Here is a 12,500-nt window from a genome sequence, read left to right as displayed (position 1 = left end):
CCATCCATCTCCCTCTATTTCTCTTTCTATCCCTCTCTCTGTTTCTGTCTTGTTCTCCTGCTCCCTCCCTCATTCTCTCTCTTCTTTCTCTCTCTTTCTCTACCTCTATCCACCTCTGTAGACACCCCCCGCCACACACACACACACACACACACACACACACACACACACACACACACACACACACACACACACACACACACACACACACACACCAACCCTCACCCTCATCTATGTATTCCTCCTCTGCTCCCCCTTTTCTTGCCCTCTCCACCCAAGCTCACCCCAGGGACCATTAAGCCCAAAATAATTGCCTCTGAAACACTCGCCATGTAAACCCTGGTGTGACCGCATGCTCCGACACACACACACACACACACACACACACACACACACACACACACACACACACACACACACACACCGATAGTCCTCCGCTCCTGCAAGCCTTTTACTGAGGCGAGCGATCGTTTGTCTGGGCAATAGCAGCAGTGGGTCTGTGTTGCCCAGGCCCAGGCGCTTGATTAATAAAGGTAAATTATTTATCACGTGTCTTTGGCCGGGCTCACAGGCATTCAAAGGCTGCTGCCTGACTGACTGCCTGCCTGCCTCCTCGCCTCGCCGGTGCGGTGCAGTGCAATGTAGACGCTCCCCTGCTCTGCTCTGCTCTCCGCTCCTCTCTCCTCTCCACTCGGCGTCGGCCCCATAGCCTCAATGGCTCACTGGGGAAAACAGCCACCTATTGTGTAAATTGCACGCCTCTGCCGGATCGTTTATCTTGGCTAGATATGATGGAAGTGTGTGTTTGTGTGTGCTGTTTGTGGGGATGCACGTGTGTGTGCGTATGTGTGTGTGTGTGTGTTATGAGTGCTTGTTGGGATGAGCGGGTGCGTGTGTGTTGGTGAGTGTGGGTGTATGTGTTGGTTGGTGTGTGTGTGTTGGTGTGTGTGTGTGTGTGTGTGTGTGTGTGTTTTGTTGTGTGTGTTTTGAGTGTGTATGTTATGATTGCGTGAGGGGAGAAATGAGCTATGTGCAACTCTGTGATTTGTCAATAGAGGGAGCCCTTGTTGTATGTGGAACGCTGTGTGTGCTGCACTGCTGTTCAAGAGGAGGCAGCTCTGTGTAAAAACCTCATTCAGTTGCCTCCTCTCATCACAATCTAAATATGCAGTGTACACCACAACATCACCTCTGTTTTAAATGCATTTGTAGATCATCATTTTTTTTTATTGTTATGGATGTTGGCCCAAATGTTTTCTATAAATATCTCGCTGGTTTCTTTAAAGATCACATGCAGAATTAAACAATATAGTGTAACCTAAAAAATTCATTATTGTATGTCCTGTTTTGTTAATGTATTGATTTATTTTAAATGTGTTTCTCAGGTAGAGGATGCCAAGCAGTTGGTGCGTGACGCCATCGCGGCGGGTATCTTCAATGACCTGGGCTCGGGCAGCAACATCGACCTGTGTGTCATCACCAAGGACAAGCTGGACTACCTGCGGCCCCACGACGAGGCCAACAAGAAGGGAGTCAGGTGAGGACGCGTTGAGGTTTTTTTGTTTGTTTTTTTGTAATTTTGGCCTAAATGTGAGAGAGGATTTTTTGTGTGGGAGGGAGACTGGAGAAGGGTCGGGACTCGGGGGAAATATCTGTGGATCTGATTGGAGCCCAGTTACCTGGAGTTATGTTATGGCGCCTTAGACCACTGAGCAGTGGCACCCCAAGGTGAGGACGCTCTTATCTAGCATCCAGGCCTTGTTGATTAATGGGACCTTCTTAGGTGACGTTAGATAAGTAATACATTGGACATTCTGTACATGTATCCCCATGTATGACTGGCTCTGTATATCACAATAGCTGTGATGTATTTAACCGACTAGCAGACATGTTCTCCTGGGAACCATTGAAGTGACAAATGAATTCATCCAGCAGGTTTCTCAGCTATGTCCCAAAGATGCTGACCTTTGCTCTACAAGATGGATATTTATCCGATGCATTGCAAGTACGAATAAAGATGCTACGCCAGCAAAGAGCCTTGATAAAACACGTTTGCTGTTTGATTCAATGGAATCAAGTTGTCCTACGTCAAAGATGAGGAAGCAACAATGGATATACAGTAGCCCCACTCAGCATGCAATTTATAAATAGAATGGTTATGTGCACAGCACAGAGAACTTGCGTGTACTACAGCTGTTTGGTATCTCTCGTCAAAGTTGCCACACTGTCATTATCATTATGTGACGCTATCTGCAAATTCCGTATTGAATACCCCAGTCTGTCAATCAAAGCCTGTGCTAACATCCCCATCAGGGGTCTTCAGATCACTCTGCTGTATTCTGTTGCTCTGGTGCCGCACGTCAGCATGCATTAACCACTCATCATGACTGATGGCCGCCCACACTACACCACACCATGTGCAACGTCTCATCTCTAATATCACGTGGTTATTGCATTGAAGTTAAGGGACTATAGAAATAAAATGGAATGTCCGCACACTCACATCCGCTATTTGCTCAGATCAGAGTCGAGCCTGATGACGGGTGAATAGCTTAAATTGTGAAATAAAAACTCAAAACAATGTGCTTGTGTGCAGACATTGCATTTTTATTTTTCATAGTTATTTAACCCTTTCTTGCTGCAGCTGCACTTTGGATTTGCGCACCACTTACCTTTTTACTTCAATTGAACTGAAGGGCCAGAAGTGTTGTGGGCTGGGAGCTGGGTTTGTGAATGACATATGAGCATGAGCTGAGGGGTGATTTGGCAAGATTCCGATCACCCTTAGTACTGGGTATGCAGGCCTGCTGGATAACAACCACCAATGAAATGTTTGATACTGAACCCTTGTGTGATATTATGTGCACCTCTTCTCTGCCTGTTCCTGTTGAAGAGTGAATGAGCTTGGGGCAATTATTGTGTGAGTAAAGCGTTGTGTATTTTTTGCGGTGTGTTTTTAGCTAGTGAGTGAGCTAAAATGTGTGCTGTGGTGTAGTGGAGATAAAAAAAAGCAGGTCCTCTTGGGCAGCAGCATTTAACAAGTTCAGCTTTGCACACTGTAGCCACAAGCGCTTCTACCGACAAATATTCGTTTATGCTCTAGTCTGCTTCACAAACAGATACCTTTTTATATAGAAGTTGAGAACGGTCACACCAGGAGCTAAAACGCAAAGGTCAACTGGCAAATTCAGTGAACGTTGATGATACACTAATGATGATAAACAATCCTATTGTAACGATATACAGTAGAATACATATTGTTAGTATCACTGTGCAGGAGCGTTTTGATGAACAATGAAAATGCAACTAATCGGCATCAACAATGGCTTGCACGGGGCATCACATTCTATTAGCCGTTTACACTAACAAATACACATTTCATCGTTAAAAATGTTGATCACCAATGGCATTGCCACTCAAATCTTAATGTTACATTTGTCATTAATCCCAACATCTCTTGGCGTAGACAAGGAAATAAGTAAAGGAACCAGTGATGTCAAACTAGCACTATGAGAACCAGGATGGTATTAGTTGCCTTGTTTGGGGCGCAGTAGTGTCAACAGCTCACGGTCTACTTACTCACTTACTCCTCTCTCATCAGCAAGCAGTCTTCCTAACCACTCTAACTGACTGCATGTCCAGGTGAAGCGTGGGGGAAAAAACTAACCTGATTGTTGTGTTAACTACTAAACACTAACATTTGTTTGTTGTGTTAACTACTAAACACTTTTTGTACATTTTTTTTTTTGTATTTATAAAGTACTTAGTAGCCGTGCGTGTGCACGCGCGCGCATGCGCAGTGATGTGGATATATGATGTGGAGGCGTGCGATCAATAAGGACCACCCCCCTCTCACTCTTGTGTCCTCCTCCAAGGCCAATTGGCTGGCTAGGTGTCCAGCTTCACAGTCAAATGTGGCATGAATAGTAATCATTTACCCCTCCTCCTTTCTCCCCACCCACAGAACCGGGAACTACAAGTACAAGCGCGGCACGACCGGCGTCCTGACCAAATCCGTGACCCCCCTGGACCTGGAGGTGGTGGAGGAGACTGTGCAGACCATGGACACCTCCTGAACACCCTCCCCCTTCCCCCTTACATCCTCAAGCTCTGAGCTTTATACACTATAGTGGAACCTCAGTAATCCTCCACCCTCCCCCAAGGTCCCTCGTCTCTCCCCTGTATGGGAGAATAGACTAGCATGTATTTTTTTCCATGGTTTACAATAAAATGAGTTGAACGTAAGAACAATGTGCCTTTTCTTTCTCAATTTCTTTTTTTTTCCAGTGTGTTATCAAAGGAGGAACATGTAGAATACCTGTGAGAAATGGATAGCATTGAACTTCCAAATATCATACAAGATATTAGCAATCTTTTTGATCCTCATTCCTATTTTTATATTTATATACTTCATGGTGTGGGCAGTTTTCAAAATTGCTAGCAAATGTGTACTCTAGGGGAAAAATAGCTTGTATGAAGTCAGAATTAAGCCGGTTTTTTTATTGTAATTACACATGAACATATCTACTACAAAATACAACAAGGGTGGCATTAATTACATGTCCACAGCATTTCATCACCAAAAAGGAACTGTTAAAAAACCTAAACAAAAACAATAGAGAACAACATTAATGTGTTAAAGTTGTTCAATTCCAAAAAGAAGTCTTGAACATATGCACAACTGAGTTTGGTAGTAACTATCATTAGTGTTACTGGTGTTAGTTTTCCAAAAAACAAATCCATAAGGCTTCCACATGCCATTTACAACAACCGTCTTAAAATAATATTTTGGTTTTAATACAAAGATTTGCGTTTGCAAATTGAACCTGCTCAGCAGTACCATGTGATGCTCAATATTTATTACAACCTTAAATGCATTTAGTTAAAATGGCATGTAAAACACGTATTCTACATTGGCTGTGTGAGTGGTTCAAACCTTCAATATTTCTGTTAATGAGCAACACGGGCACACCCTGTTAGAAGAAAAAAAAAATCATCCAATGACTAATGGTCATGTACTATTCAAAGGCAACATTTGGCCAGCAACAAAAAAAACAATGTGTAACGTTAAGTCTGAAGAACAAACACACAGAGGCAAACTAATACTACAATTCCCATCACCCCTTGCACCTCCTGCAAATTCTTACATTTCCACTGAGGAGGAAAACGACAAAAAAATAAACATTCATAGAATCCTTACAATATTCAGTCCATGTGCCATGAACAGGATCATAAGGCACTTGTTTACACATTTACTGAACAGACTTAAACAAAAAAAAAAGGGGAAAAAAGCTTATACTGTTGCTTGTTGTCCGTGCCCAGCATGTCACTGAGTGAACCTGCTAGCTGTCTCCAGATGCGTGTTCAAACCCTCCAGGAGTTTGTTTTGCATGTGGCTTTGGGGTCAGTGACGGCAGAGAGAGTAGAGAGAGAGAGGTTCCATTGGCCCATTGTTTCCTGGTTCTATTATTGGGGGGGGGAATCCCCCTTTAGGCAGACCTGAGGACTGTTCTATTCAATGCTAGGAGCATTATGACACACCCCTTTAGGCAGATCGGAACCTGGTCACATTAGATGCCCATAGAAACCTATTATGTTGGCATATCTCTATACTTAAAGAATCTCTGGTGACGGGCTTTACTGAACTCACGCCTTGCCACCTCGCCAGCACAGTAGGATGGGGAGAGGAAGGGAAAAAAAGAAAGATAACACTAATGTCACTGACGTGTGATGCATCAGGGAAGAGACGGAGCCTTAAAGGATATTTACATAAAACAAAAGTCGTCTGAACACATCTGAGGTAAGTGATTAACATTATGATCATGGTTAACACAAGACACCTCAGTAAACATTTCTTTAGTAAAAGAAAAGAAAAGAAAAACGCAAAGCAACAGCATAAGAATTAGCATTATCATGGAGTCCAAGTGGCACATGTGGAAGTCCATTTCACAAGGTGCATCACAGAGAAGTTAATAACAAGACAGAGAGAGAGATTGAGAGCAATGCTAAGAAAGAGAAACAAGTCTGGAATGCAACCCCTTCTGCTCATCTGACAACCATGGGTGCATCCCAATATGTGTCCTTGCCTCCTCCACTTGCGCTTGTCTCCTCGCCCCGCCTCCTGGCCCCTCCTCCTTGGAGAAAACGATAAAGTTTCCCAGCTGTCAGCCTCGCCACAACAACTTTTGAGGGACTGTTTTTCATTCACCTTCCCAATTGCAAACGAGAAAAAGACTCTACAATTGAGCTTTTGCAAGATATTGAAATATAATGCTGTTGTCAGTGATGTCATCATGACGAGAAGCGAGTGGAGGAGGCAAGTGGAGGAGGCAAGGTCACATATTGGGATGCACTCCATGTCTGCGAGGCCACCTCTGGACCTCCACATCATCACTGTCATAGTCGTCCTAAGACTTTCGGGGGTTCTCTCCATCAGCCACTTTTTGAGGGACCAAGTCGAGACCCTTTTCTCTACCAACAGTCGCAAAGCCAATCACTGCCTTAGCCCTACACACACAAATAAAAACATGTCTCATGTGACCAATTCACTTTTTTCCAATGTCACAAGTGGGCTTCATCATAGTTTCTTTCTTCTGAAAAAATGTTTGTCTTTGAGACACACAAAAAGAAATGTTACAGGTATGTCCACTCATATACTGCTGTGGAGAGCTCTCCCCCGATGTGTGATGGGTCCCCATCCTTCAGACTCTTGGGTATATTTCTTCCATGCAAGAGGACATGTGAGCGATGAGGCATCTGAAAGACCAGGTTGACCGATTCATGTCACCTTTCCGCTGCTGTTGCTGCTTTTCGTTGTTGAGATGGGGTGTGTATGTTGTATGACCGTGTGTGTTGTGTGAGTGTGGTCCATGGGCGTCACCACAGGTGTGTGTGTGTGTGTGTGCACAGCAGCTTCAAGTGCTCTCAGTCCTTAGCTGCATCTGCTTGGCGATCTGCAGGACCAGCACGATGTCAGGCCGCTGGTCAGGGTCCGGGTTGATGCACATGCTCACCAGCTCCCGCAGCTGAAACACAGGCACAATTTATTTCAATTATTTTATTGTTTTATACATTGTATGCAACTGCAACACAGCAAATATTATTTCTTTCAGCATTATTTTTTGTAATTTTTTATTTCCTTTGTTTATCTTTTAAAGGGACACTGTGCAGGAAATGGTCAAAAAAGGTACTGCAACTATGCTGCTCATTGAAACTGGGCTGCCTATTGCCAAATGTGATATTTACATGAAAGGTTACTAAGTAATAAACAAATATTTCCTAGTATGATCCAAGTAGAGTCATTTTTGCAGCTAAAAATTGCTATTTTTGGAAATTCAAAATGTTGGACCATGGAGAAGATCCCCCTTTTCATGTATGAAAAGTGCAATTTTTCCAGTCAATGAATACTTAGAATTTGATGGTGGTGGTAAGTATTCATGAAAAAGGTAACATTCGTGAATGGGCATCTTGAATTCTGGAAATAAACAACTAAAAATCTCACAGTGTCCCTTTAAACATAAAAATCAGATAGGAAGTTCATCTCAGTCAGTACACAGCGTGGCTGTATAATTTTTGGGGGGCGAGGACGGTGGGGACATTTCCATACCAATATTGAAATGAAGTTTCACCACAAAAATAATGCTAAAACAGCCATGAGCACAAAAAGTGATGCACCTTCTCACTAACTCCCGCAGCTCAGTTTATAGCATTGTTTTATAGTTTTACATTATTAGATACTTCAGCTGCACCACACACTTTTTTATAAATTGTTGTGGCATTATTTGTATTAGTATCTTTTATTCAATTATAAAATAAATCTGAAGGGGAAAAATGAAATTCATCAGTGCACAGAAGTATGACAAACGCACAAAAAGGTTTTTCAATGTAGTGGCAGTTTTTGTGCCGCTTGATTTTTTGTTTTGTCCTAAATTAGTGCTTTCCTACATTTTAACCTGTTAGCAGGTTAACACTTATGGCAACCTCTCACTCGTCAAGAAGAAATAAAGTAATGCACATTATACGGGATGGACAATATGAAAAAAGGTCAACTTCCTCCGTTTTATTTTTCAATCCATCTAACAGGCTGACGTACAGTAGATCCCTGCTAAACCTACGAAAAATGTGTCACAGAAAAGTAAGTAAATCTGTGCTTGGCCAGCTTTAATGTGTGAATACAGGAAATGTTGCTGAGAGTCAAAATGATGTGGTCTAACGGCCACACTAATGGTGCTCTGCAGACCTTCTGCTTCAGGACTGTGGAGCCACAAGTATTGAATCTCACTTTAAAAGCTCAGGGTTTTTGAACAGCTGTCCCATCCATTAAAAAAACGGGCATTTACTGTAAGCCAGGAAGGATGTATTTTAAGAGCCGGAGGTCCTAACTGAGGTACTATCATTATCTTTTTTTCCCCCTCTATGAGAACCAGGGAAGTCCTCTTAAATGGTAACATTGAACTTTTACAGACCCACGGAATGCTTGTAAGTACTGCATCCCTCTCATCTGACTTGATCATTTCAGAATGAGGTCAGGGGGCATCCTTTTGATAACAACAGACAATAAAATAGCCAACAGTGCTTATTCACTTATGTCATCAGTAAGCCACCGATCCTTGTCAGTGGAAGCTCCTCAATGGCATTTATGAGACATGTGAGAGAGACAGGCGGAGTTGGAGAGAGAGAGAGAGAGAGAGAGAGCATGTCCCAGCCAGGCAGCACGCTGAAACCTTTGCACCCGTCAATAAAACAGATTTCTCAAGCTGATCGGTGAGTGCCGACACAAGCCCTGCTTAAGTCGTGACCTTTAAACGGCAAGACGTGATCACCGGGGGTGTCACTCTGCCTGCCGGAAGGAGAGGTGAAGAGTTTTTTTTTTTTTTTTTTTAAAGAAGGAACGAAAAAAGAAACCCTCACAGGGCTGTGTGAAAAGAGGGATCTGTGCAAATGAAGGTTAGGAAAAGCGAGGGGGGACAAAGGAGGGAAGGGAGACTGGATGCCCTTAGGCAGGTAATTCACTGAGGTGATGTATGAGCTGTGAGGCTGTGAGAATGCCTTTATTTGCCAGTCTGGCCTGCCTGCCTGTCTGTCACTCAACTGCCTGCCTGTCTGGCTAACTGGCTGAATGGTTTACCTGGCTGTGATACAATTAGTATGGGACCGCTGCTGCCGCTGCCGCTGCTGCTAGCTCCAACCAAGGCCTCAAATGCTCCAGCCCGCACTAACTCAGAAAGGTCAGCAGATCACTACCGTATTTCACTAGAACTATTTAACATTTTGGTACTCAGGCTCTCAAGTCATTTTAGAGGTAGAATGGTTATGCTGTAGCCTTGACCGTAAGAAGAAATGGCTCTTTAGGTATGTAGCCTGAGTTTAGACTTAGCCATCTACATGATTTTTTAATTCATTAAACTGCCTTTTATAGCACACACTTCATATCAAAACAGCCCAATGCAGTTATCTGATTTCATGTAATAAAAATGTGAGGTGGTGAAGGGTCACCGCTCGTGTGTTGAAAAGGTGCAGAATTTAGTAGAGACTTCTAAGTAAAAAAAGAAAAACGCTGCCTGATGAAGGTCTCGCCGACTGAAAGCTTGCAGCTACGGTAATGAAATAAAAATGTGCACACTAGCCTATACAAAACGGAATGAGTGAAATGGATTAAATCATGTCTCTTTGCTTCAACCTTACAGTCAATCTCTGCGTATGACCCTGGTGTAACCTGACTTTAGACCACATTTTAACAAAAACACATTTTTTTGTCATAAAACTGGCTGTATATACAAAACTGAGTGAAAATGGATTAAAACATGCTTCTTTGCTTCAACCTTACAGTCAATCTCCGCATACAACCCTGGTGTAGCATACGGTCTGAATATCTATGCCCCCATTATGACGTGTGCGGCTGCATGTCTGCGCGGTGCTGTGCGGCGCGGTGCGGTATGCTCTCCTAACAGCCTAGAGCTGCTTAGACAAATGCAGCCATCATGAGAGCGCAGGCGGCTGATGTGATGGCTGAGCTGCTGCTGCTGCTGCTGCCTCTGCTGCTGCTGCTACCTTCGCTATGCTGCTGAGACTGACACGCACAAACAGCAGTCAATGCCTGACCTGGGTCGATGGCTCTGGCAGTCAATCTGACAGCAGCCTCATTATAGGGCTGACTCACTCACACATACACACACACACACACACACACACACACACACACACACACACACACACACACACACACACACACACACACACACACACACACACACACACACACGCACGTACGCACACACACATACATTCTCCCAGCCACTGTGGGACCTCTCTCTTTTGCTCTTTCTCTCTCTCTTTCTCTCTCACTCTCTTTCTTTCACTTGCTCTTTCTCGTTCTCTCTGTTTGCCTCTCTCTCTTTACCTGTCTCTCTCTCTGTCTATGTATTGCTCTTTTCCTGTCATTGTCTCTCTCAGTCTCTCTCCCCGTCTGCCAATCTCTCTCTCTCTCTCTCTATCTCTCTCTCTCTCTCTCTCTCTCTCTCTCTCTCTCTCTCTCTCTCTCTCTCTCTCTCTCTCTCTCTCTCTCTCTCTCTCTCTCTCTCTCTCTCTCTCTCTCTCTGTCTGTCTGCCTATCTCTATCCCTCACTTTGTTTATATGTCACTTTTCCTCTCTCTCTCTCTCTCTCTCTCTCTCTCTCTCTCTCTCCATGGCCCCTATTGAGGCGAGATCATTAACCGACTGTCCTGAATCATTTCAAACGAGCGAAGACACGCCTGCGATTGTCCAGACGCTCACATTCCCACCCTCTGCCTCTTTCCCCTTGACAAAATAAAAAACACATTCCAGTGATTTACAAGTCAGCCATTCGATGAGCCAGACAAGCGTGGTGCTGAGTGAGTGGCTGTGTGTGTGTGTGTGTGTGTGTGTGTGTGTGTGTGTGTGTGTGTGTGTGTGTGTGTGTGTGTGTGTGTGTGTGTGTGTGTGTGTGTGTGTGTGTGTGTGTGCCAACTAAAAACTGAACGAACCTCCCACACCGACTGACTGCTATTTGTCCCACCCAGAAGCATTTTAACGCCCACGATTTCACGGTTGTGACTTTGTGTCTGTGCCAGTTATAGTTGTGATGCCATGAAATGGATTTTGTTCTTCAAACAACGCCGCAGATCATTCTCTTGGGAAGGGATATTCTGCAGTTCCAGATATTCTAGGGATATTAATGAATGATAACGAGCTCAAACCTCACTATTGATGGCAAAATACACGTCAAATAGTTTTGTGCAAGACTGCATTTCGCATTTATTAAGTTAGTTAGCTGACAATGGCCGTGGACAAAGGCCTAGACTGCAACTTTGTTGAAACCCATAACGCTTTACAAAAACATAAATCACTGTACGACTCAAAACATTTCATTTCTTTAGTAGTGAGGAAGGGAGCGCTTAGACAAACCAAAGTGTTGTGGGCTTTGAAAGTGTCAAGACATTGCCTAAAGTCATCTTCAAAACGACCTGAAAAGTCAATTTTTTAATGCAGCACAGAACGTTCTCAGTGGATGCCAGTTTGCAAATGACTTGTTGATACCTTTCAAAGGAACTCCAGTAATGAATACAAATGTTCCCCTATACAGATATCAAAGTTTTCCCCTCATCTCGTCGTATGGCCCGCACCCACTTTTTCCTGGCTTCCTCATTGGCAGGAAATGAATGAGAGTGAAGATACGGCTGTCTCTGGGCATAGGAGAAACATTCAGGCACACTACAGTATGCTTTGCTTCTGGCCTGCGCCATTGTTGTTATGCTGCTGGTCGTTGCGGAGGAAGTAGAATTCCACTACAATTGTTTATTTCCGCCTAAAGAACGCGGAAGTGTGTAAAAGGTCTATTGAACAATGTGACTCTCAAACCCTGCAGAGTTAATCTAACGCTGTTAATTCAACACGTTTTACACTCTTAGAATGTATGTTTGTTGCTAATGGTGTTAAAATAACAGAGCATACCTAATTTTACATAGCGTGTCTTGTGTACTCCACAGAGCACATCTGAGACCACTTCACTTAAAGGGACACTGTGTGAGATTTTTAGTTGTTCATTTCCAGAGATCATGCTGCCCACTCACTAATGTTACCTTTTTCATTAATACTTAGCACCACCATCAAATTCTACGTATTCATTATGACTGGAAAAATGGCACTTTTCATACATGAAAAGAGGGATCTTCTCCATGGTCCGCCATTTTGAATTTCCTAAAATAGCCATTGTTAGCTGCAAAAATGAATGTAATTGGACCATATTTGTTTATTACTTAGTAAACTTTCATGTAAAGATCAAATTTGGCAATAGGGAGCCTAGTTTCAATGATCAGCATAGGTGCAGTACCTTTTTTGACCATTTCCTGCACAGTGTCCCTTTAACACAGGGGTCCCCAACCTTTCTGGGTCTGAGGGCTACCAAGGGCTACTGAGGGCTACCCGAGGGCTACCAAGGGCTACCAAGGGCTACCAAGGGCTACCTAGGGATACTTTTATA

The 12,500-nt window shown here is 43.6% G+C and overlaps 2 protein-coding genes across 3 annotated transcripts in view; one reads left to right on the top strand and one right to left on the bottom strand.

Moving 5' to 3' along the window:
- psmb7 (proteasome 20S subunit beta 7) overlaps positions 1-4,253 on the top strand; it is a 26,829-nt gene extending 22,576 nt beyond the window's left edge. The window contains exons 7-8 of the mRNA XM_063209934.1: positions 1,386-1,537; positions 3,965-4,253. Coding sequence (XP_063066004.1) covers positions 1,386-1,537; positions 3,965-4,076 — 264 coding nt within the window. The 3' untranslated portion in view covers positions 4,077-4,253. The remainder of the gene's footprint in view (positions 1-1,385; positions 1,538-3,964) is intronic.
- A 232-nt stretch (positions 4,254-4,485) lies between these two features.
- The window catches only part of LOC134457912 (serine/threonine-protein kinase Nek6-like), a 79,121-nt gene continuing 71,106 nt past the window's right edge, over positions 4,486-12,500 (bottom strand). For both annotated transcript variants that reach the window (XM_063209932.1, XM_063209933.1), the window contains exon 11: positions 4,486-7,025. In XM_063209932.1, the coding sequence (XP_063066002.1) occupies positions 6,915-7,025 (111 nt within the window). In that variant the 3' untranslated portion in view covers positions 4,486-6,914. The remainder of the gene's footprint in view (positions 7,026-12,500) is intronic.

This window comes from Engraulis encrasicolus, chromosome 11, assembly GCF_034702125.1.
Source record: "Engraulis encrasicolus isolate BLACKSEA-1 chromosome 11, IST_EnEncr_1.0, whole genome shotgun sequence".
In the NCBI taxonomy this organism is placed as follows: Eukaryota; Metazoa; Chordata; class Actinopteri; order Clupeiformes; family Engraulidae; genus Engraulis; species Engraulis encrasicolus.
The sequence above is the reverse complement of the archived record's forward strand: the minus strand, read 5'-3'. Positions and strand labels throughout refer to the sequence as shown.